This window comes from Urocitellus parryii, chromosome 7 (genome assembly GCF_045843805.1).
Source record: "Urocitellus parryii isolate mUroPar1 chromosome 7, mUroPar1.hap1, whole genome shotgun sequence".
In the NCBI taxonomy this organism is placed as follows: domain Eukaryota; kingdom Metazoa; phylum Chordata; class Mammalia; order Rodentia; family Sciuridae; genus Urocitellus; species Urocitellus parryii.
The window spans coordinates 167,732,962-167,759,631 of record NC_135537.1 but is presented as its reverse complement, the minus strand read 5'-3'; the positions used below and the strand labels follow the sequence as shown (position 1 = coordinate 167,759,631).

General features: G+C 44.1%; 1 protein-coding gene across 1 annotated transcript in view; it reads right to left on the bottom strand.

Moving 5' to 3' along the window:
* Itgb3 (integrin subunit beta 3) overlaps window positions 1-22,325 on the bottom strand; it is a 56,808-nt gene extending 34,483 nt beyond the window's left edge. The window contains exons 1-5 of the mRNA XM_077801284.1: window positions 22,263-22,325; window positions 21,790-21,953; window positions 21,065-21,300; window positions 14,845-15,080; window positions 2,794-2,889 (exon numbers count right to left, since the gene is read on the bottom strand). Of these exons, the coding sequence (XP_077657410.1) occupies window positions 2,794-2,889; window positions 14,845-15,080; window positions 21,065-21,300; window positions 21,790-21,953; window positions 22,263-22,325 (795 nt within the window). The remainder of the gene's footprint in view (window positions 1-2,793; window positions 2,890-14,844; window positions 15,081-21,064; window positions 21,301-21,789; window positions 21,954-22,262) is intronic.
* Between the last annotated feature and the right edge of the window lie 4,345 nt (window positions 22,326-26,670).

Sequence of the window (26,670 nt, the reverse complement as noted above, 5' to 3'; positions counted from 1 at the left end):
TCTGAGAAAACTCACCACTCCCTCATACCAACTCCACCCTTAACCTCTTGGCTCTAATCCCTGAGCCTACTCCATAAAAGCCCCAACCCCAAGCCTGTTTTGCCTCTCTCCATCTATGGAGAGATGGCCTTTATTTGACAACACTGACAAATAAACTCTCACTCTCGTGTGTATCTCTGCCTGGTCTCCGTCTTTCATTTGTCACTCGCCCATCTCCTGGTTCCTCGCTTTCCTTTCACCTCCACTTAGGGTTGCCAAATTTAGCAGATAGTTGGGACATACTAATACTAACAATTATTTGGTGTTTAATCCATATTTAATTGGGTGTTCTGTATTTGACTGGAAACCTCAATTCTGCCTCCATTCTCCTTGATCAACAATCAGTTCTTCTGATGAGCAATGTTTGTCCAACTTGCTACCATGACAACCCATTCTGGTGCAATAGGTCCAGGGTCCATCCCACAAACCTTTATTTTTAACAAACACCTCAGGCAATTTTCACCACCAGGTGAGTTTGGAAAGGTGTAGGCATTGGCATGGTGCCACTGGGACCAAAATGACAAGATGAATTTCTGCATGAAGCTGGCCTTTTGCTAGATGCACCACTAGGGAGAGCACACCACCCCAACCCCAACCCTCCAAGAACACACCCTATGCAGATGGGCCCAAAACACCACGCTCAAGCACGTTGGCTATGTTTTCCTATTACCCAGCCAAGCACTGGCTACACACCCAAGAGCTGCTGTCCTCTAAGGACCAAGGGAAAGCAGAGCCCAACCAGTTGTTTCTCCAGGCACTGCCAGCATAGCCCGGAACAGTCAAGGCATGGGGCGCAGAAGCACCAAGCTACACCCTCAGCCCCATCTTTGGCTGTGCAGGGGACGAGCCAGGCAAGGGTTACAGTCTTGGATTCCCATCTCTTTCCTCCCTGGCTGACACATTTTTGCATCACACTGGGGTCCTCCACCCTTTGCTGTAGTCATTCACTAAAGCTCTGTGCTCCTCTGCTTCCATTTATATTCCATCCTCATTAGTTTTCTCCATTCTTAGCTGTTCCCATTTCCTATTCCTGGGCTGGCCTAACCTCATACTTTGATCCTACCCTGCACACACCCCTTCCCCTGCCCCTGACTTCACCCAGCCTGCCTCAGAGGTCACCATGGTCACCCATAAATATTCCATATTTGCATCTCTGAAATCTGGTCCCATGTTCTGAAGGTGGCACCTGGTCAGACCTCAACCCTGGGAAGATCAAGAAGAGTGAAAAATGGGAAGAAAAGGGGTACGGGACAGACTTTCCAAGAATGTTTCCTTTTTTTTTTTCCCCTAGACTTTCTGGGGCAGAGCTGCCCGCCTTTTCTTCCGTGTTGGACTGAAAAGGAGGGAAGGAGGAGGAGGAAATGAGGGACCCTAGGGCTTCTACCCCAGTCCTTCTCTGCTCTACCAGTTCTAGGCCATCCAACCCAAACCAGACACCTCTCTCTGCATTAGCTCCCACTTTCTTATTAAAAAAGCTTCATGCATGATGGTAACTGGAGGAAGGAGGAGAGGGCAGATGAGAGGGGAAGAAGCCACCTCAACACTTGAGCAGCCAGTTCTGCCCAGAGGGGAGGGGCACCTGAGGGGGTGGAGGAGAAGGACTCACCCTCCCCACACACCTCCCACTCCCAGCCCCAGGGAATGTTTCATTTACTAAATGAAGTCAATGTGGCCCAGATGTTGGGCAGCTGCCTCGGGAAGCAGTTCCCGTGCCTGACGGAAGAGAGGCCAAAGCAGCATGTTGAGCTGGCCTCTGGGCTCTGGCAGCCTCCTCTTGGGGATAAACACAGCCTCCCAGCTCCCCTCCCCCGCAGCCTGCACGGGGAGGTTGCCTTTTTAGGAAAATCAGTGAATCAGGAAGAGAAGTAGACAGGGGGAATGAAAGGCCCAGTTAGAGCAATCTTAAAACTGTAGAGGGCAGGGACATGCCGAGTGACAGGGGATGCCTCCCTCTGGTAGCTGAGTAGCAGCCAGGCCAGGAGCTCAGGTAACCACCTGCCAGTGGCCAGTGACTCAGCCTCAGACTCTGTCATGGCTGGGAATCTCTCCAGCCAGGTCTACCTCTCCCCACCCCCAGCCTAGCCTGCTCCAAATTCCCAAGCCAGCCACAAACATAGCATTTGCTCAGACACACTCATTCCCTAGGGCCCCAGACACAACAAACCCTCCTCATAGACACAGCTAACCCTTTCCCATCACCCTCCCATCCTCACCAATGGGCCCAGCTCCTTCTCTCATGGACACCTAGGAGAGGGAAGAAAGGAGGGAAAGAAGAAAAAGAGACCATCAGAGAGGGGAAGAAGAGGAAAGAGCCTCCAACCAAATGCCCCACACAGGAGCAAGATTCCTCTTCCATTTGCCTTTGTGAAGTTCTAGAAGAAAGAAAACAGCTACCCCTCCATATCTATACCCCTTCTGTCTCTCCTTTGGGACTTGAGGCCCCTCTTTCCTGGAATATCCCACCCCAACAAAAGGCAAGCAAAGGTGGTAAAAGGTAGCAATGGTTACAACCAAGCTAGAGGCTCAGCTGAACTGGCTGGGTGGGGGCTTCCCAGAGACTCTGGGTGGCACTCCCAGCGACTCTGGGTGGCACTCCCAGCCATGTTCCTGTAGTGGCTCTTCAACATCCATCAGTGGGAAGGCTTCACCCCAGTCTTGCTCAGAAGGGTCTTGCTATGCATTGAGGAGAAAGGAGATAACCTAAGGAGTCTGTGTCTATGTCAGGGAAAACAAGGTACAGTGTCTGTTCCTCACCTCATCAGAGCACCAAGCACACACAGGACTCACAGCCAGACATTGCTGGCAGGAGCTCACACCTCTTGTGGCGCAGATGTTGGGCCCTGCAACACAGAGATAAGGGCATTAGTACCTGATTTGGCTCAATGAAGTAAGCAGCCTGCCCTATCCTTCCCAACTTTCCCAAATACCCAGGTTCATAGACCTCAAGTGCACACACCTTAATCATTTCACAGGTTTTTACCAAACAGGCTATTGATAAGGAAGAAAGAGAATAAAGACTTAGGAGAAACTCATCTCCACCCTCAGCTGATGAGGTCACAGGGATAACAAGTGACGGGATGTGGCTGAGACATGGGCCCAAGTGTCTGATCACAACGGACGGAAAGGCTTTCATGAACAACTGGCTTGATGCCTACGTGGTGTAAATGAAAATACAAGGGCTCCATCCTCGGCACCATATAAAATAAATAAATAAATAAACAAAGTGGCAAGTGTCCTCTTCAATTGCCCAAGTGATATTCCCAGCCACAACACATCCCAGAGGCACTAACATTGAGCATAGCCTAAGTATGGTGGGAACAGGGAGGGCAGGGTGACTTTAGTGGCAGTGTCCCATTGGCCTGCTAGAGGAAAGCAAATCTGAAAACTTCTTAAGCTTCCTGTGAGGATGGCCCTAGGCCTCAGCCTAAGCAACTCCATTTTAAAAACTCCAGTTTGAAACCTGCAGTCTCCCCAGGCACACCCACAGAGCCCTCCAGTATGGCCTCAAACAAGTGACTTCCCCTCGCCCTGATAACAGAGTGAAGCCCCTGGCAGGCTGTCTTCGCCTGGTAAGAAGAAAAGGTGAGAAGATCAGGGTAGAGACCACCAGACCAGATGTTTCTGACCCCAGGGTAAAGGATGTCACTGAGAAATCCAGTGGTAGCTGATAAGGATTGTAAAGGGGGTCAAAAACCCCCCAAATTTAGTATAAATGATAGAACAAATGAACAGGGATTCAGTCAGCTGAAACAAGGAGCTGGAGAACCTGATGAGGACCTGACATCCCATCTCTTGTCATCATTCCTGAGCCTCTGCGTGATCCTCACCGCTTTTAAACTCTACCACCTCGTCTGGACCTTGGTGAGAGCTGCAACTTCTCCGTATGACCCTCTCCTCAACGGGTCATCCACTCCACACCAGGAAAAGCCTGCCTTGGTTCTGGACCTGGTCACTGTGGTCTGAGTGAGTGTGCATCTGCTGGCATAAAGCTTAAGGCTTAAGACTTTTTTTTTTTTAGCATGCAAAGGAGATGTCTGTCATTAGCTTATCATGATTAAGTGTATTTTGCAGTGCTTAGAATTAATCTAGAATTGTTTGCTGTGATTTGATTATGTCTATTGCAGTGCCTAGCATTAAGGATGGTCATTTTCTTGATTAAGAACCTATAGAGTGAAACCATATTGAGTAATTTGAGTGAATAAAGCATTGAAAAGGGCAGAAGCGCGTGGTCATTCTTTAGTTCTCCCCTCAACTGCATACGTCACAATTTTGCCCCCTCACGACACTTCCCATATACACGTATTTTGGAATCCAAGCATGAAATGCTCCAGAGAACTATAGAAATGTCAAGAAAAAATCAACATGTCGGAACTGGAAGATCATGGAATTGGGGCATTGGAAGTAAGGCCTATGCTTGAATTCCAAATGTTCTTTGTACTATAGCTTTGGGCAACCTGCCTATTCTCTACAAAATGATATATCTGCCTCACAGGATTTGTCTAAGAATTTGATGAGCCAAGGGGTACCCGAAAAGATACCATTCTAGTGTGAACAGTCCTCAGACTGACAAAGGACAGGGGAAAGCCTGGGGATGGGGGTAAGGAGTGGGGACAGCCAGGAGCACGAAAATATCCCTGAGAAACCCAGCCAGGAAGCAAAACCCAGGCATCTGCTTGTGCAGAAGCTGCCATGCTCCCTGCTCCTCAGCTCAGCCTCCCTGGCCTCAGCCAACTAAACCCCTCTTCTTGCGGGGACTCCAGGGAGGCCTTTTCCAGTATAAGACACAGAATGAGGAAGGCCCATTCCTCCCTAGATCAAAGAAAGATCCATTCAGTTATCCTGACCATTTCATTATCCAGGTTTCTAAAGGGCCTTCTTTGCCCCCAGCTGTAAAGACCAGCAAGTCTGTGTTTTGGGGAAATTGTCCCCAGTGAGTACTTTTCCATTATCCCCAAAACTTCTCACCAGACAAAATGTCCCAATCTATTTTATTATAGTGTGACTGAGTTCCTTTCATCCCAACACCTGGACAAAAAGACATTCAGAAAATGACCTGCTGAGGTTAAGGATATTTGATTTTCTACCTTCTGTGTGATTTATTTTCTACCTTTTGTTTGATTTCTATTGATTGGGACACTTTATAACTCTGTGAGAGTAGCGGGTATCCAATGACAATGAAAATGATTTTTTATGAGAAACAGCCTGTATGATTCTTATCCAACAGAAATGCAAATAATTTCTGTCTAGTAGAAAAGGTAACCTTCAAACATTAGGATTTACAGCTTTGTAGGGCTGGGTTTGTAGCTCAATGGTACAGCGCTTGCCTAGCATGTGTGAGGCACTGGGCTCCATCCTCAGCACCATATAAAATAAATAAATAAAACAAAGGTATTGTGTCCATTTACAACTTTAAAAAAATTTTTTTAAAGATTTACTGCTTTGTAAATAGTGGCCAATTCTGAATCTATGAGCCATAATTCATTCCCACCTTTCTTTGACTGACCAAGTATTAATCTCTCTTCCTTGAATTTTCATTTCAAATAGTCCTAATATTTTACTGGTTCTCTCTTTAATTAAGCTAAATAAATCTTTGACATGCATTTACTTTCTATTTATATTAGAATTATATATTTAACTCTTTGAAATTTACACTAATCATGCTTACCATGTGCAAGACCCTGGGTTCAATCCCAACATAGAGAGAAGAAGAAAATTACACTTTATCAGTATTTGTAGGGCCTCACTAGGGGCAAAGGGATCTAACAGAAGGTTGCATGGGCCATCAGAAGACTGTGATCCTGAGTTACCTGCTAATAGTGTGGCCTTAGGTGAGTCATTTAACTCCTCTCAGCCTTATTTTTCTCAACTCTAGTATTACTACCATATTATTATTATTATTTTTCTCATCTTAATGACACTGCCACCCAACATATTTAGGTTCCCTTCAGGCCTGCCCTAGCCTGCCCAGACAGGACCCAGTCCGTGTTCAAAGATGTTCAGTAAATATATATAAAGGTATTACACTACATCAGTTTTATTTGTTTTGTTTTTAAGCAAATGAATTCATTTCTCAAAATTACTCATAGAATTCTAAATGGGTCCCTCATTCAATTTAGACCTTCACTGTTCTCCACAAAATGTGGAATCCTTGAAGTAACTCCTAGAAACTCCAGGTTTCTTCATAACCTGAGTCTAACTAACTTCGAGGGCCTTTCTTAATCCTAAAATTCAACAAGAGGGATGCTGGTATAAGCCCATGAGTAACTTCTAGAGCTCTATCTCTGCTTGACTACAATCTTAGCATGTATACCTCGGACTGTGGGTGGAAATTATGGCATGGGTTCCGGGCCTGGCCCTAAAACATCAAGGTCACCTCTAAGGTGGGGTATCCCTCAGCCAGACAAAAAGCTGTAATGGAAAAAAGGAAACTAATCTTCCCAGAGCCATAGTCAGGATATCTCAATCTTCAGAACCAACAAGGCAACCCAAGGCTTCTCCCTGCCAGGGGCTGCCTGGCCATGTCTGGGCCTCCCAGTTGCTCTCTCCCTGGGCAGATGTGGACATAGCCCCTCTTTATTGTTCTATCAGAAGAGTTCAGAAAGGAGCCTCGCCTGAACTATTTTAGGTATCTCTCTTCCTTTTGGGAATTGCCATGAGGACTGGCATCCAAGAAATAATTCTGGATATAAATGCTGAGGAGGTTCCCGAGGAGAAACCCAAAGCAACTGCAGAGAGTCGAAAGGCAGAAGAGAAGCGTGGGCAGCCTGGGAAGCGTGGGCACTATCAGATTGTTTTTGAAAACTTTTCCCAGTCTGTCCATGTATCCAGCCATTCATTCTCAAGTTAGCATTTCCCTATGAGTCCTTGATTCATAGCCACAAAAGAAAGCCTTGCCAGATGTGAAATACAAAACAGCAGGCCCCTCCTAGTGTATGAGTCGTCCCTGACCCCAGATGAGGAGCTGAGCTGCTGGGATTTGGTCTTTAGGAAGTCATGCCTTGGAGTCATGGTTACCCACTCCCCTTTATCCCTTGTTTTTAAATGAATCACAGGTTGATTTCATGAGAACCAATGATCCTTCCATGATCTCCCCAACCAAGTCCTGCCACTTAGGGCAGGTTCCTGGAATGCAGTGGTTCAAAGTGACTGACTCACATCAGAAGTCTCCAAGCTGGGCCCATGCTGATTCAAGGAGCTGCTGCTCTGAGAACAGCCTGCCAAACTGAACAATGAGCAAGGAGTCTGAACCTACGTTTTCAGTCATTCATAAAAGCCTGTGTTCCTGCTCAGCCTCTGGGGCCCAGACATGGCCCTCCGAGAGAAGTGGGGATCTTCATCACAATGTCATTGAAAAGGATGGACAACTGCAACAGCCTCTTTCCTCCGACAGTTTAGCCAGAGCAGGAAAACAGCTGGACTGGGCCTGGTCTTCACGAGATAGTTGTAAGAATTAAAAGAACCTGGAACATAGCTGAGCATAACAGCTGGCACACAGAAAATGCTCAATAAATGCTGTTGCCATTGTTTTTATTGTTGCTGTTTTTATCCTTAGTCTCAAGCTATTCAGGGCAAATGAATGTTTTTATTTTTTCCTTGAAGATATTATTTTATAGAACACTAGACACAAAGCCAAGTACGCCCCAAACAGAGGGGGCAGGGGTGAGAACGTGGAGCAGAAAGTATCAGGCTCGGGTCAAATGACCAACTATCAGATCTGGCTTCTACATGGAGTTAGGAATATCAGCATTCAAAAATCCAATCTAGGAGAGACGGCCAAGAAAAGAAGGCCAATAGAAAAGGTAGGCAAGGCCAGCCAAGATGTTTGCCTGGAAAGTAGAAGTCGAAGGCTGTGGTTTGGCACATCAGCCTGGTTCACAGAACCAGAGCAGAGTCAGAGGGTGGGAAAAATAGAGAAAAAAAAAAAAGGAAACAAGGAAGGGAGTTGGAACCAGTGGAAGTCATATGCGTCAACGAGGCTATTTTGGGGACATGGTGTCCAATCAAACAGGATGCAAGAATAGGCCACCCTGATGAGGCCAGGGGACTTCAGAGAGGGCCAAGTTAGAATGAACAGTGTTTAGAGGGCAGTGTTTAGGTGTCCACAGTCTATGGACATCTCTCTCACTGTCTATTGGAGGGGAATTCTGGCCTGGATCCTCAGCCCTGCCACTGACCTTTGGTCAATTCCCAGTAAGGTCCATGGATGCTTCAATACCTGATCTTCCATTGCAGTCACCTGGCTGGGTGACTCATGGAAGAACAAAATTTCTCATGCTAACTGCCCTATGTGTGCACAAGTGGTTTCTATAAAGCGTATTTCAAAGGAAACCTACTTTTGTTCCTTTCTTAAAGGTAGCAGTAGCTCAGTAACCCAAGGAAGGGGGAAGGAGAAAGAAGGTGGAATTCAAGGCAATGCACACCTCTGTGCTCTGAGCAAAAGCTCCAGGAAGCATCGCCCAAAGCATAAGTAATCCAAACTGCCACATTTCACCGCATCTAAGATTATGGGTTTCAGAGATTCTAAACTTTTGAAAAAAATAAAGTGCAGCCAGGTGCCCTGTAATCCCAGGGGCTCGGGAGGCTGGAGCAGGTGGATTGCAAATTCAAAGCCAGCCTCAGCAACTTAGCAAGACCCTGTCTCAAAATAAACAGAACTGGGGATGTAGTTCAGCGTTACAGCGCTTGCCTAGGATGCTTGAGGCCCTAGATCAATCCCGAGTATAGCAACAACAACAACAACAACAACAAGACCCCATGACCATCAAAAGGTAAAACTGCCTGGCCTTTCAAGAATAGGTAGGCAGGAATAGGTGCACATCTCAGTGGTAAAGCACTTGCCTAGCATGTTCGGAGCCCTGGGTTCGATTCCCAATACCACAGGAAAAAAGCAATGCATCAGAGTCAATTAAATATGGTATTTAACTTTGGAAAACATTTGTGATAATTTGCCTCCACCAATATTAAAATTGCTATGGATTGAATTATACTCTAAAAGATTTGTATGTCCTAATCCCCAGTGCGCAGAATTGAGAAATAGGGGCTTTGCAGAGGTAATCAATGAGATCATTAAAGTAGGCACTAATCCAATATGTCCTTATAAGATGAAAGAAATGTCATGTGAAAACAGAGACAGAGAGAATGGTGGCATGTGACAACAGAGGCATATTACAGGTGGCAGTTAAGGAACACCAATGATTGCAGCCACCATCAGAAACTATGAATAGACAAGGAAAGATTTTTTTTAAGAGAGAGAGAGAGAGAGAGAAAATTTTAATATTTACTTTTCGGCAGACACAACATCTTCGTTTGTATGTGGTGCTGAGGATTGAACCCGGGCCGCACGCATGCCAGGCGAGCGCACTACCACTTGAGCCACATCCCCAGCCCCGACAAGGAAAAATTTTACCCAGAGTCTCAGAAAACATGGCCTTGCTAACACCTTGATTTCAGGTAGCTATCCTCCAGAGAGAATAAATTTCTGTTGTTTTCAGACATCCGATTTGTGGTACTTTGTTACCAAATCCCTAAGAACCTAACAGAATGGATTTTCATTTCCTTAATATTGTATGACATAATTTTGAAAAGTAGTGCCCTGAAATAAGTCAGCCTGGACTGAAAACTTTGCTATGTTTAATCAGCAAAATGGTTACTTTAGCCTTATACCTTTCTTTTTATATATATATATATATTTTTTTTTTAAGAGAGAGAGAGAGAGAATTTTTTTAATATTTATTTTTTAGTTCTCGGCGGACACAACATCTTTGTTTGTATGTGGTGCTGAGGATCGAACCCGGGCCACACGCATGCCAGGCAAGCGCGCTACCACTTGAGCCACACCCCCAGTCCCAGCCTTATACTTTTCTACCAATATATCTCAGTGGTGTCAGCATTCACTGATTCTTTTATTCCCTGCAACACCTGCCTGTACCAGGGACTCTCCTGGGTGCTGGAGGCACACTGATGAACTAACAAAGCTTTCATTCTTGTGAAGCTTATATGTTGTGAGAAAATTGCTAACAAAAACATACACAGCACTACTGTCACATATAACTAATTAGAACAATTTTTTATTAAATACCAAAATAAACCCATAACAATAAAAAAAATCATAATTTCAAACAGTGGCAAAAGCTTAAAGAAAATAAAGCAGGATAAATGAATAGCAAACAAGGAGGGGACGGCATGAGGAAGGCCTCTCCAACAAGTTCACATTCCAAAATGATGTTCAAGAGTGAATCGTGGGAAGATCTAGGGGACGAGCACTCCAGAAGGAACCGGAACCCAGTGCTGGGTGGACCTCAGCCTTTTGAAGAAACAGCAGGAAGAGAAGTAGAGGAGGAGAAGGCAGAGAGGAGGGTGGAGAAGCAGGGATCGGAACACTTAAAAGCCACAAACCAGGGAGGCGCGGGTGGTCTTCAGTCTCTACACGTCCTTCAGTGAGAGCCACCAGAGGGATCTGAGCAGAAGTGAGCAGAAAAAGCTCAGCCCGGCTGCTGAGTGGAGGACAGACAGCGGGCAGGCCAGAAGGCAAAGAGACCAATAAGGACATCATTAAGATAATCCAGACAACAGATGGCAGTAGTCTGGACTTGAATGGTAGTGGAGTGGATGAAGTGGTCAGAGGCTGGACGTGTTCTAAGGACTTGATGAAAGAGGCCACTTGGGGTATGAGGGAAGGACAGGAAGGACTTTGGACAAGGCTCAAATGTTTTGACTACTGTGCCATCCCCTTTCACTGACCCTTCAGCCAGTAGGCTCTGTCCTTATAAATGAAGCCAGATCATGTCTAGTTATCGCCTCTGACGGGGTTAATTAGATAGTCATGTGCCAAAGACTACGTAAAGCCCATCCTTGGGCAGAGTCCCATCCTGTGAATGGCTGTGGTCTAAAAGACACAAGCAGCCTGGAGAAACTGAATGAGGCAGGGGCGGTTAAACAATGGGCATGGTGACGTGGTAGGAAAAGCTTGAAGACCAGCAGGAGACCAGGGGTGTCCTTCCCACTGGCCCTATGACCCCAGGTTTGTCCCTGAATCTCTCTGCTGCTCTCTCTGAGGCCCAGTCACATCTCTATTCAAGAATTTGTAACCGCTGGGGCTGGGGTTGTATAGTTCAGTGATACAGCGATTGCCTAGAAGTGTTAGACACTGGGTTTGATTCTCAGCACCACATGTAAATAATTTAAAAAAAAAAAAAAGTCCATCGACAACTAAAAAAAAAAGAATCCATAACTTCTCCCTAGTATTTATCAGATTTAACCCTGCCACATCAGCCAAGCTAGATGCCCTTCAATAGATGAATGGATATAAAAAAAAATTACACAATGGAATATTACTCAGCAATAAAAGAGAATAGAATCATGGCATTTGCAGATAAATGGATGGAGTTAGAGAAGATAATGCTAAGTGAAGTTAGCCAATCCCCCCAAAAAAAAACAAATGCCGAATATTTTCTTTGATATAAGGAGGCTGATTCATAGTGGGATAGGGAGAGGAAGCATGGGAGGAATAGATAAACTCTAGATAGGCAGAGGAGTAGGAGGGAAAGGGAGGGGGCATGGGATAATTAATGATGGTTGAATGTGATGATCATTATTATCCAAAATACATGTATGAAGACACGAATTGGTGTGAGTGTACTATGTAAAAACCAGAGATAGGAAAGATTGAGCTCTATATATGTAATAAGAATTGTAATGCATTCCATTGTTATATAAATAAATTTTTAAAAAATAAATAAATTTTTTTAAAAAAGAATTGTAATGCATTCTGCTGTCATAAATAAATAAGTAAATAAATGTCCATCGGCAAGTAAAACATTAAAAAGAGAGAGAGAGAATTCGTAACTGCTCCCTAATATTTATCAGGTTTAACCCTGCCACATCAGCCAAGTCTGGAGACCTCAACAGTTGTTTCCTTTACTCTGTGCTCCCAAATATGGGCACAATGCTTGCCACATGAGTTCTTAGGATTAAATGAGGTAATGTGTGTGAAAGAGCAATTTATAGTAGATGCTCAATAAATGTCCAGTTCCCTCCCCCTTATCTTTAGTCACTTCTTGCACCAGGAATGTCCATCCTCCCCTCTCCACCTCAGTGTCAGACAAGGGAGGATACTTGTCTCAGACAGGATGTAAGGAAGAAATCAGGAGACAGGAGCGCTCAGGGCTAGATCCCACACAATCCCAAGAGATCTAGGGGAAACGCCTTTACCTCTCAGGAATTTCCTTTCTGCTTTTCTATAAGACAAACCAAGTTGGATTAGATGACCTTGAACGTTGGCCCCTGAAGTATGCAGTCTTTCAAACACCAGAAACATCAACATGTTGACTGGTACTCTAGGAGGCCTAGCATCCCAAGTTCCAAGCCCCCTTACACAATGCACAAGGGGCCATTTCTTCCTAATGGCATGACTGACATCTGAAATGTTGCATTTTAGAGTTCTGGAAATTTTTATTAGCATCAGCCCCACCTCCCATCTGACTCATGCGGAATATGAAAGAGGCAGGCCGTACCAAGCTCGGTTTAAGGCCCAGCCCAGCAGAACCCTGTAGGGGACCTTGGCATCCAGCTTTCCAGCTCTGGGATCTTCCTCCCCAGCTCATGTCTCATGAGCAAGAACAGCAGGCAGCAGTGCTGTCACCAGTCCTAACTGCCAGCCAGTCTTGGGAGGAAGGCAAACTGGTTTGACTGTTTTAGAAGACAATTTGTCAACATCCATTAAAATTTAAAATGCCCATGCTAGGCTACTCGGAAGCTACTGGGAAGGCCGAAGCAGAAAGATTACTGGAGCCCAAGAGTTCAAGACCAGTCTGGGCAACAGAGGAAAAAAAAAAATAGGCTGCAAGTGTGACTCAGTGGTAGGTCACTTGCCTTGGGTTCAACTGCTAAATAAGTAAATAAATAAATATCCATGCCTTTTGACCCAGCAACTTTAGTTCAAGTAGTTCAGTCTGTAGAAAAATTTAAACTAAGGTGCATAATAAACGAATAAGGTTAGATCCCTGCAACTTTATCTGTAACAGCAAATAATACTTCATCTATAGTCATTGGGAATGACTCCAATGACTGCCAACAGGAAGTTGGTTAAATAAATTCTGATACAGCCCTATAAGAGTCTGCCTCTGGCTAAAATCATATATCTCTCAGAATAAATAATGGAAAGTCATATACTGACATAAAAAAAGATGCCTAGAATATATTATTAAATGTCAGTGATCCTATTGTGAATCACAGTTGTTATCTCTAAGAATGACATTATAAGAAACTTGTATTTTCTAAATTACTATATATCTTCTTTTTTTAGTTGTAAATGGACACAGTATCTTTAAATAAATAAATTATATATATATATATATATATATATATATATATATATATATATATTAGTTGCTGACAGACCTTTATTTTTTATTTATTTATATGCGGTGTTAAGAATCTAACCCAGTGCCTCACACATGCCGGGCAAGTGTGCTACCTCTGAGCCCCAGCCCCAGCCCCAGCCCCAGCCCCTGGACATAATATCTTTTTATGTGTTTGTCTTTATTTTATTTTTATGTGAGGCAAGCACTATATCACTGAGCTACAGCCCCAGCTCTTTTTATCTTTTGTGAAGGTCTCACTAAGTTGTTGTCTCCCTGTCCAGACTGGCTTCCAACTTGGGGTCCTCCTGCTTCAGCCTCCCGGTAGCTAGGATTACAGGCATGCCGCCACCGTCCCCAGCTCTACAGGATCATATTTCTGTACTGCCTTTTTTTTTTTTTTTTTTTTGCAAGACAGAAACTTTTATTTCCAGAAATTGTGGATAAGTAACAAGTCAAATTTAAACCTTCTATTTGAAAGATGGGCGGGGAGGGGGATATACCAATGTCACTTAAGTAGAAATTTCTACAATGAGCAAAAGTTGCTCAGAAGCCAGTATGACCTTTAATGTTTTGTCACCCTGAAAGATCTATCCTGCTGGACATCTTGTCAGAGGAATTTCTGAAGAAAAGCACAACCTACACAACTGGGTCACAAAAGTTAAGCAGTGTCACTTATGGCATTTTGGGGTTTTTTTTATTTTCTAACCCCCAGGCTGAAATACTGTCACTGTCCTACTCTATTCTCTCTCCCACACTTCATCTTATGAAACACCCATGCCATCTAAATGTTCTCTTGTTCTAACCAAAAGGCGTTCTGCAACATAAGCCAGGTCTGCTGTGAGGCTAGAAGACAGCCAGCCAGGATTCCAGGATTCCAAAGCACAAGGACGCTGTACACACTAGAGGTAGCATATTAAGTCAGCCACAGGCCAAGATCTTGGAATATTTTCTCTGCTGGAAATACTTCCCAAACCTGGCTGGTCTGCTCTAGAAGGGGACTCTTGCGTGTGCCTCCAGGAGTGCTTGTGAAGGTGATGTGATCTCAGAAAGGCTTGAAAAGCAACATGGGAATATCAAACCTATTTGAATTGTTCTGGTTAAAATCTTCAAATCCAGAGTAACACTGTGAGAGACATAAGAGGAGAAATGTGTGCAGAAATGGTTCAATTCACCTGCGTGAGTCAATCATATTTGGTAAGTGGGTGGAACCAGAAGTGAAGCAGTGAGCTGGGGGGGGAGGCGGGGGGAGCAACAATCAAACAGAGTCAACTCAAAGTTCACGTGAACTGATGAGCCTCAGTTTGAACTCCTGCAAGATAACGACACAGTGTCATGCTTAATGTGCCATGCTGCCTCTGGTCTCCTTATGAGGAAGTAGTGAAGGACCCAGTGGCAATTTCCACTCTGTGGCTCCAGCTCCTAGACAGGAGCACTCTGATTCTACCGTGTCTTGTCCTGCTTTTGAACTTTTCCCACTCTTCCCTGGTTTGGGTGGTTCTTTCTCCTTCTCGGTTTTATTCGGCATGGCCTGCCCCTGCCGCCGCCTGACCCCGCCGCAGCAGAGCCCCCGCCCCGGCCCGTCGCGCTGCCGCCACTGCCGCCGCCGCGGCCCGGGGACTGAGTCGTTCGCTCGCTCTCGCTTCCCCTTTTCCAGGCTCTCAGAGGCGGCGGCGTCTCTCCCTGCCTTTTTTTTTTTAACAAGCTGAATTACTTTTGTAAATTAAAAGAAAATGAAAGCTAGTTTTAAATGACCTCTGGTCTGCCTCCTTTCTGCATTGCCATTCATTAGTGCAGGCTCCCTCCCGGAGTCTGCTAGGTGTTCTCCGGTGCCTTTGGCATACCCAAACCCCAGAGCCTCTTGGAACCCCAAAATTAGGTTGGAACAAGAGGATGAATTCTGGGGGACAGGGTGGATGGGAAGATTCTGGATAAAGGATACAAAATTTCAGTTAGACAGAAGGAATACTTCAAGAAATCTACTGTGCCACATCGTGAGTAGTTAATAACTGCTCATTTACCTAAAAGAGCAGATTTGAAGTGTTCTCAGCACAGATCAATGGTAAGTACATGCGGTAATGCATGTGTTAGGCAGCTTGATTTAGCCATTCCATGATGTGTGCATGTTGCGAAACATGTCGTGCATCACAAACATGCAATTCTTGTTTAATAATAATAATGGATAGAAAAGACTGAAAAAGAACATTAGAGTAAACTTTGACAGCCTGCTTCCACAGCCTTCAGGAACCTCCCAGAGGCTGGTCTGTTCCCAACTTTGGAAGCTCCAGGAGGAAGACACCAAGCTCCCCTCTACCTCAGAAGAGCTGGTCCAACACTTCTGAGGCAGACAGAAATATGATACTGTAGAGCTGGGGACAGTGGCACAAGCTCCTGGGAGGCTGAAGCAGGAGGATCCAAGTTGGAAGGTCTAATTTGGAGCCATCCTGTGTAGTGGCTAATGGAAGGATTTAGAACCATCAGTGGATCTCACAGAACTAGGTTTCTGCTACCCAAAAATCCCATTAGCAAAGAGATTTTGGGTAACTACAGGGACTTAAAGTGACTACTGAATATGCCTTTTGCTAAACTTCTGGAGTCCTCTCTAATGCAGGACTCCTCTCCCCGCGCCCTAAAGAAACCCTTACATGAAATTCCAAGTTGCTAATCAGTTGAAGAAGGAACTGCTCCAGTCGGAGGAAGGAACAAGAACAAACGGAAGACTCTCCTTCATCTCCTCCTTCACTTGCTTTGCAGCCCCTGAGACTCCAAGACAGAGGCCTAGGGGAAGATGACTTGTCACCCAGCAAGTTCATGAAAAGGCCTGCAGAGCCATGAATCAGACGTAAGTTCTTAAATTCCAGACTCACAGTTCTTTTTCCTGAGGTTGTTGGGTTTTTTGTTTGTTTGTTTGTTTGTTTTTTCCCCCCCATATAAAAGGAAGTGGCATAGAACACAAGTTTAGGTAAAAGAGCACAAGCATGCACACATGAGCACGGCACACACAAGGGGACCTGTCTGAGTGGAACACACCATCTGGTTAATTATAATTAGCAAGCTGACTCTCCCTCATTTGACTTTCTTAGGATTCCCATACAGGGCTGGGGCTGGGGCTCAGAGGGAGAGCACTTGCCTAGCACATGGAAGCACTGGGTTCCATCCTCTTCACCACATAAAATAAATAAGATAAAAGGATTCACATGCATCACTTCATCTTTCTCTCCTTGAGTGTTTGAACGTCTTCACTAACCAAACAAAGAAAATGAACTACTGAAATAAAAAAACAGGGAGGGACAGCGACATTAATGTTTATAGCAGCTCAATTCACAATAGCTAAGCTATGGAATCAACCTAGGTGCCCTTCAACAGATGAATGCATAAAGAAAATGTGATATATATATATATACACACACACACACACACACACACAATGGAATATTACTCAGCCATAAAGAAGAATGAAATAATGACATTTGCTGGTAAATGGATGGAAATGGAGACTATCATGCTAAGTCAATACCAAAAAAAACAAAAGCTGAATGTTCTCTCTGATATGCAGATGCTAACATACAATAAGGGGGAGGAGAATAGAAGTTCATTGGATTAGACAAAGGGGAATGAAGTGAAGGGAAGGGGGATGGGAATAGAAACGACAGCAGAATGAACTGGACATGACTTTACTGTGTTCATATATGCATACACCACCAGTGAAACTCCACATCATGTACAACCACAAAAATGGAAAGTTAAAGTCCATGTATAATATGTCAAAATACACTCTACTGTCATGTATAACTAAAAAGAACAAATAAACTTTAAAAAAACAAAATATAAGGGAGAAAAGAGGGAGGGAGGGAGGAGTCTCTTTGTGGAAGACTTCTAGTGGGTTGTTTCTTTGGAGATGCAAATATTTAAAAAGGTAAAATAGTTCCAGGTTTATTTTACAACTTTTGGCTCTAAGAATCATGACATATTGTCTTTGGCCACAAAATATCTGTTGCTGTTAGGACTAAGAATTATAATACTGTTTGTTGCTGCAAAATTCTCATCTTTAACTATTTGGCAGCTGGAAAATCTAAGGACTTAATCATGGCCCAAATGCAACTATCCAATTAGAAAATATACAGAATGAAAGCAGAACTGCACCTCCAAGGTTTCATGGGCCTAGCTCTATTGATTTAGGGATAACTGTCCCAACACCTGAGGCAGCTGGAATAATAGCCTGGGGTAACCTCTAGAGTTACCTATACGTGCAACAACATGGATGAATCACAAACACATGACGATCAGTGAAAGAAGCCAGACTTGAAAGGCTACCCACTCTATGATTTCATTTAAATAACATTCTGTAAAACACAACTGTAGGGACAGGAAACAGATCAGTGATGGCCAGGGACTAGGTTGAAGATAGGAAACTGATTACAGGGCAGCGGAAGAAACGTTTTAGAGTGATGACAATATTCTGCATCTTGATTATGGTGATAATTTCTTGACTGCATGCAATTGTCAAAATGCATAGAACTGCACACCTAAAAAAAGGGAGGGGGTGGATTTTACAGCATATAAACAATACCTTCATAAATCTAATGTCTTTTAAAAAATCAGTGTTTCTGAGTATACTGTGTGCATAGAGAGAAAGGTGCAGTTTACCATCTTTGCAGGACAGTCCCAAGTTTCAATAAATGCCAGCAGTTTACACAGAGAGAACAGGTGGTTTCCGTAGACGATGTCATTTCTCTGCTCCCTGCTCATTTCCACTAGTGACCTGAACTGCAGCGGCACACTGCTCTTGCCACTCAGGGACGACCAAGGTTCAGGAAAAGAAAGATGCAGCATGGGGTGAAGCAGCAGGCTGGGGAAGCCAAGCAGTTTATCCCCGAAGCTGCCCAGTCACTCCCCCAGTTAATTATCTGTCTGCTGATTCAGGAGTTGTGGTTCCTGTGGGCACGTCTCCCGGCCACTCCTGCCAACAAAGGCAGGATTCCTGGGGCTGGGAGGGGATGATAACCAGAGATCTTGAGTGGGATGGGGAGCTGTACAGGAAGAATTCCTATGGGGAACTTCTGGAGTCATATCCAGGTCCCCCCACTCACACTGTCGCCTCCTGGTCCCATCTTAGGATGGCCCCAGGAAACCTCTACCCTTCTCACCTTTCTCTCACACTCACAAGTCTGAGGGGAGTAAAGAAGAATGCTGCCTTCTTCGGGGATCCCCCCAAAAGAGGGAAAAAGGCAGACATTTCACCCAGGGTCCCCTGAGTTTCCAGCACCCTCTGATTAGAGGTCCAAATAGTGCACTAGTACAGAGGTCGAAACGTTAAAGAACTTATGGTCTCTACCGTATCTTAGCACGCAGGGGACGCAGCTCATTGGTACAGTGTGTGTTCAGCATGCAACAAGGCGCTGGGTTCAATCCTCAGCCATACACGCACGCACACACACACACACACACACACACACACACACACCAAATACCTCCAGAATGTCCAAGTGGAGCACTAGAGGATATTTTATGAATGAATGAAAGTATTTAAATATTGGGTTTCTTAAAGTGAACCACATCACCTCTAGATGTCTTTTCATAGCATTCCCTAGATACTCATTTCGCTGCCTGTGTGCCAGGCACTGCACACAATGTTCAGCAAAATAGGCATGTCCCTCTCCTCGTGGAGACTGAAGCCTTTTCTACCTTCCTCTCTTCCCAGAGACAGACTTGAAGTTTGCTCCTGGATAAAGCAGGTGTCTGGACCTCTCTCCTTGGCCTCACCTATGCATTCTTGATGGACCAGAGGAGCTGAAATATGCCATGCCACCAAAGAGGAATGGGTTGAAATAAGAGGGACCCCCTGTCAAATAGGTATGAAAAAGGGACCCCGTCAGTCTCATGCTAGAAGCCCATATTGCACTCATGCATGAAACCGCAACAGCTCTTTCCTCCAATGTATGCATGGTAGATACCATGGATAAGAAGAATAATGACAACAGTATTGCCATCTATTAAATACTTATTTTGTGCCTTTGTCTACATTTATTCTGCATAATAACCATAGAAGTATTGCTTTCTCTACTTTACAGATGAGGAAACTGAGGATCTTTGAGATTAAGAAATTCATCTAAGGTCACATGGCCAATCAGAGAGAAAGTCAAGAATTAAACCTACATCCTACTTGCTTAAACCATAGCTGTCCCTTCCCCTAGCTAACAAGCCTTTCTCCCAAGTCTCTCCAGGCCCCGATGATTCCTACAGAGGGCTCCAGATGGAGAGTTTCTAGGATACAAATTTGAAAGAGAAATAAGCACCCCAGCCCAGAACTAGTTAGGCTAGAACAGAACTCGAAATATGAGGAAGCCACTGAATCGAATTTCTTATGTAAGAGATCATCTTTGCAGATAAAATCTAAAACCAGGCTCAGTGGTAGAGTGCCTGCCCAGCATGCACGAGGCACTGGGTTCAAACCCCAGTACTGAAAAAAAAAAAAAAAAAAACCTCAGTGTTACCCCTAGAACCTCTTTTCTCCCCATACCAGAACCTCTTACTCTGAGCAGCCTCTCTGTTCCACTCCCACCCCTACTTTCTGTACCCCATTCTGTATCCCTTCAATACTGTGTGTTCTAACACTACTGTCCTCCTCTCATCCCACCATCTGCTTCACCAGGGATCTAATAATGTTTTCCACCAACACTGGGGTAGAAGATGGAACATAACAAAAAATGCTTTTACAGGGGACTGATGCTCTGGAAGGCTGTCTCTAGAGTCCCTACTCTTAAACACTGCTTAGACTTAGGTATGAATGTGCAGTGTCCTGTGTGGATCATTACAACTGTGTGAGCCAGATCCACATGAGTTAGGAGAGAGGGAGGGAAAGACAAAAAAAAAAAAAAAAGATACATACTCTTCATCTTCACTAACATTGAGCCACACTCTGTGCTAGGCACAATCTTATGTCTCCTCACTATTTTCTTCTAAAAATATAAAGATTATGCTCACAAGTGAATTTAGAAAGCTGTGGATATAAAAATAATATGGCAAAATGTTTTAGATGTATTCCATATCTCAAAATAACTAAGAGAGGAGTTGGAAGGTTCCCAGCACAAAGAAATGCTAATTACCTTGATTGGATCATTTCACATCATATACAAGTACAGTGTACATAAACATACACAATTTTATTCTGTGTCAGTTTAACAATTTAGAATAGTAAATTTTAAAATGTTTTAAGTTTATGAAAACAGTCAATTGTGAGGTGACCTGTGGATTTCTCCATCTCCCCATCAACAGCCAGCAGCAGCAGACCTAGGCTCTAACATCTCCAGGACAGAATGCTGAAAATTCTGATTTCTGTTCAATGTTCATCAGGCTGTTCTCTACAGCTAGAGATCACCTCTGCCACATGCCCCTCCACAGAACCACCTCAAGTCCGGGGAAACATCCTTGTCCTATCCAGAATCTATATATGTCTACATCTACATAGAACAGTTTTGAAGGCAGTCACCAAAATATTTTTGAATAGTTTACATTTGAAATGGACTTAATAAACCTTCCCCTTTAAAAAAAGAAAAGAAAAACTCCCACCTGCAGGGTCTAATTTGTTAATGAGTACTACTGTATTATTTTGAAGTACATATGTGCACTCTTGTGTGTCCTCTGCAGTAGGGGAAGCCGCAGCTCACCGAGCCAGGGTTTCTCCACCTTCAGCAAAATCACCAAGGGCTCCCAACACCAAGGACAAGGCTGACTGCTGGGGCAGCTAACGGTGTGAGCAGCAGCAGAAGAAACGAGGCCAGGGATCCGAGCCTCCCCGGAGCGCCTCTCCGCATACCCTAGAGACTTTGGGGCTGGGAGGTCTGTACCAGAATCAGCAGCACTGCTGCCACCCAGAGACACGGGAGGGAGCAGAGCCTTCAAGCTGCTCCAAAACCATCCCATGGGGGTGCCGCTAAATTTAAAAAGTTGGTAGGGGCGCGGGGCGGCGGGGGGGGGGGGTATTACACGGAAAAAGAGGAATTGGCAAGCCAGTGCGCGCGTACTCTGGCAGAGGCTCTTCCCTCTACCAACGCGGGAACAGTCCCATCCAGCCTGCGCTACTTCTGAATTGCTACCACCCGCAACGTGCAGCAACTCCAGCTGAACGCAGGGCTCAGTGCTGCGAACCCGGGCGGCACATACAGAGGCCGCCCAGGGAAGGCGCCCCACTGGCTGAAGACCATCCCCCAAGCACCAGGGACCTCTCTCTCGGCCCTGCCATCACCAGGCCAGGAAGGTCCTCAGCTCCGGGATCCGACGACCCCGCGCACTCAGACTGCAGAAACTCGTGACCCTCCCTCCCGGGTCTGCAAATCAGACACTGGTGCGGGACCCCGAGATCTGCGTCCCGTGGCGCTGGTGCCTCACTCACCTCCGACGCCCATGCCGACGCCCGCCAGGGCCCCCAGCGCCAGCAGAGCTGCCCAGAGCGGCCGGGGCCGCGGCCACCGCCGCGCTTGCATGGTGTCCTCCGCCGCTGCCGCGCTCTGCCCACCCCACGGCTAAATGTGAGGTCCGCGGCTGCTTTTCCCGCAGCTAGAGGGGAGGGGACGCGGTGGGTGGGACGCAACGGGGCGGGACGCGGACTCTCGCTTCCTCCCCTTGGGCCCTTTTCTGGACCCTAAGCCTGAAAGAGGGCGGTGGGAAACCGCGGCTCTTCCCTGGAGGCCTCGCCTCCGCCCACGAGGATCCGCCTGTCAGCTAACTAGGCGAGGCGGCGCCGGGAGGGGGTCGTGAGCGCATCCCGGTCCCAGAGGTCGGTGCCTGGACTCTTGGTATGCTCAGAAAGGCCAGGAGCCTGTGGCCGCTCACTGGACATTTCTAGTCCCACCTCCTCGGGGACACCCACTGGGCAATGTCACCTGGATTCCTGGGGCGCTTTTTCTTAGTATTTCGAATATCATTCATTCGCGCTTTCATTCATTCAATTGCCAAACTTCTGTTGAATGACTTTTCTGCACCTGTTCAATCCTTTATTATTCACTGATTTTCCCCGCCTTGGGTTAGTTGGTTTTCTGGTAGAGTGTAAGCGCCTTGAAGACGGGTTAAGCGGGGATGGGCCCATGAAGTGTTTCTCTCTACAAATGCTAGTGTGTGTGTGTGTGTGTGTGTGTGTGTGTGTGTGTGTGTGTGTGTTGTTTAATAAATGTTTCAGGACACGGTCATTTTATTTTCAACAAACTCCAACTCGTAGTCTTTAAAGCTTTATTATATTTTCTTCAAAAAGCCACATTCTCACTCCCCTTTCCATCCCTTACCTCAATTCCTCCTCTAGGGTCCTTGGATCTTCCCCCAGCTAGAAACCTATAGAAGTTCAAGAAGGGTAAAATACTAGAGCTGAAAGCACAAGGTCATCAGAAAGTGGCTCTGCAGCCTACTAGATAAGCAGCTCCGGTGGTGATAAAAACAAGACCTGAGCCTCTCTAGCTCCTGAGCATGCTGTAGCCTGACAACTGCCCCTGACCCATCTCCCACCCGTAGCCCAAGAAGATACTTCTCATTCCCAAACTTTCCATACCTTTCTATCTGACTGATTTTCCTTCCTTTTTCCACTTGGAAAATTCCACTTGTCTTTCAAAACATTTCAAATGTCATCTCTTCCATGAAGTCTAGTCTGATCTCCTCGCTCTTCTAGCCCAACCCTCTGCAAAGGTGGGCATTTCCTCCTGGGACCTCTCAAACACTAGTTTACACCTTAGTAGCATACACACAGCAGAAGTGACACTAGCAATTTACAAGGAAGCTGGGGAAGAGCCAACCAACCAAAAGGAAGCTGAACTCTGACCTGTGCTTTGAGACTCCAGCTCCAATCTACTTCCTCTGGCTGCAAAGAGCCTCTAGGCCAGAAGTCATTTCAATTGGGTGTTGTTGAAGTCCTGGAGTAAGATCCAGGTAACACCTAGTTAACCTCTGCCTTTGATATTTACTTATTCGCTCAATTTCCATATATATAACCAATAACCAGTCACCTAAATGGCTCCAGTCTAGCCCTACTGGCACCAAACACTCCTGGTGGGCACTGGCCTCAGCAAATATGCTAAGTCCCCAGCCTTAGAGCAAGCCTCAGCAAGCCTGTCATGGCCACGTAAGTGACTCCTCAAAAAGTCCCCAGCCCCAGGGAAAGGAAGGAGCTAGTCATTCACATTTATATTTGTTTATATTTAGTATAATAATTGATGATTCTCTTTACATCCACCATTTTTTAAAAAATTTGTTTCAATCTTTTTCTCTTTTTCTGCTTTCTTTGCGGATAATTCATTTTTCCCCTCTGCTGACTTTCTAGCTACATCTCTTCCCTGTGAGACATGTGTGCATATACATGTGTGCATTCTCTAGGGATCACATTAGTATTATAAATTAGTTTGAATTAGAAGTGTGAATTAGTATACATGAATCGGTATTATACCATTTCATGTAACATATAAGAAACTTATATCTATCAAATTTTATTAACACAATCCCATCCTCTATACTAATATCATATATTTTACTTCTAAATACATAACTTACAATATAATGTTTACAATATAATATTGCTTCTTAACAAATTAAAGAAAGCAGGCACAGTGGTGAATACCTGTAATCCCAGTTACTCAAAAGACCAAGGCGAGAACATGGTAAATTTTAAGCCAGCCTCAGCAATTCAGTGAGATCCTGTCTCAAAATAAAAAATAAAAAGAAATGGGAGTTCATAACCCTTTTGAATCAAACTGTGAAATATGATATATCAAGTTAGATGTAATGTTTTGAACGACCAACAATAAAAAAAAAGATTAAAAAAAATAAAAATAAATAAATAAATAAATAAAAATAACTGGGGATGTAGCTCTGCGGTAGAGCACTCCTGGGTTCAATCTCTAGTACCACACTCACAAAAAATAAGGAGATTTAAAAAAAATAGCTTTCGAATTTTACCCACATATTTACCATTTCTGCTGTTCTGTATTCCATCTTTTAATTCCAAGTTTCTATCTGGAGTAATTTCCCTTCTGCCTGAAGAACTCCTTAAATTTAACAAATCTTGAAAAGAAGCTATCCTTGAAACAAATATGCTCAGCCTTCCTTGGTTTCACCCTCATTTTCATGATATTTCTTAGAAATAGATTTTTAGATTGACAGGGATTTTTTTTTTTAAGACTGTAAGGATGAGGCTCCCCCATTTTCTGGCCTCCATTGTCTCTTTTGAGAAATTTCCCACTATTGACATTGACATTCTTTTTTTTTTTTTTTTAGCCATCAATAGACCTTTATTTTATTTATTAATATGCAGTGCTGAGAATTGAACCCAGTGCCTCACGCATTCCAGGCAAGCGCTCTACCACTTAGCCACAAACCCAGCCCCCACCATTGACATTCTTGTTGCTTGTCTTCTCCCTAAAATGTTTTTTACTTTTTACTTTTAAATTATTTACACTTTCAGAAAAGTTTCAAAATACAAAATACCAAATAAAATTCCTTTATATGCCTTTCACCCAGCTTCCCATAATGATCATATCTTATACTACAACATCATAATTATCAAATACAGAAAAAAATAGCAGTAATTCAACACTAATTGAACTAATCTAGTTACAGAAGTTGGATTTTGCCAGTTTTCCCAGTAATGACATTTTTCTGGTCCAGAATACAATCCAGGATTCTCTATTGTATTTAGTCACCATGTCTCCTTAGTCTCCTTTAATTTGTAACATTGCCTCATCCTTCTTTTTCTTTCTTTCCCTCCCTCCCTCCCTCCTTCCCCGCTTTCTAGCCACAGTTGAGTGGACAAAGGTGTGCACGTGCTATAATCTTGGTCAATCATAGCTTCTTTCCAGGACCCTGAATTGGAAGAACATCCTTGTCCTGGATATTAGGATCTGCACGGTGGGAACTTAAAAGCTGCAGCTGCCAAAAAGGCTAAGGAGAGGGCAGCCATTTGAGATCACAGTGAAAGCATTGAAGGTCAAGGTGAAAGCAAGTGCAAATAAAAGCCCAGAGGTAGAAAAAAAAAAAACTCAGCATTCAAAATTAAAGCAGTCCAGTGTAGGATGGCCGAAAAGATGGTGGAGGGAGGTGGCAAAGTCTCACTCTTTCTCTTTTATCACTCTTGAAAAATGAAGACCAGTTATTTTGCAATATGGCCCTTAGTTTTAGGTTTGTCTGTGTCATTTTGGACAACACCATCACAAAAATGATGCTGTATGTTCTCAGCACATCTGGTTAGGGGTACTTGATATTGACATATCTTATTAGTTATAAGGTTAACCTTGATTATATACTTAAGGTGGTGTCTACCATATTTATATTCACAAAGAAACTACCATTTTTCTCCTTGTCACTAATACACATTTTTATGGGAAGTTACTTTAATTCTGTGCAAATACCCTGTTTCTCTTCATAATTTCACCCACAAATCTTAGCACCCATCAATAGCTACCACCACGGTGTATGATTAATAGCAATTTTCTCCTCCTTTCATTCCTTCTACAGGTTTTAATTGCTATTCCAAGTAAGAAAGAGCTACTCATCCCTTGCCATTTTAAAAATTGATGTATTTATATTGTTATGAACTCATGGATATTTACTTTAGTCCATGGGTTATAATCCAATACTATCATGACTTTGTTGCTTAAATTGTCCCAGATGTCTACCTAGCTATTTTCATGGGGTTTTTTCTTTGTTTTTGTTTTGTTTTGTTTTTTCAGCAGTTTAAATATAAAGTTACTAGGTGTTGTTTTCTTTGTATATAACTGTTTGGGTCTTGGTAAGACTTTGGGTACCTAAATTTCCCCCACAAATAGAAAAAGTATCCTAAAGCATATGCCTATATTATTTAAGAAGAATCTAATTGTCTTTTTATTGATTGCCTTTTGAAAAATTACTGTTGGAAAATAATGTACACATAGGATTTAGGGCACAGATAGGAAAATTTTAACCATTGTTCCTTCAAATATTTTTTTCTGCTCATTTTCTCCCTCCTTACCTGCTGAACTCCAATTACAAATATTTTAGAATACTTGATATTATCCCATTGACCGCTGGAACCCTGTTTTGTTTTGGTGTCAGAATTTGAACCCAAGTCCTTGCACATGCTAGGCAAGTGCTCTACCACTGAACTCCATTCTCGGTCCTATAGAGTCCTGAGTGAATGCTTAGTCATTTTTCAGTTTTTTTTTAAATATATTCTTTTTCCTGGCCAGGTGCAGTGGCTCACACCTGTAATCCCAGTGGATTGGAAGGCTGAGGCAGGAGGACTACAAGTTCAAAGCCAGCC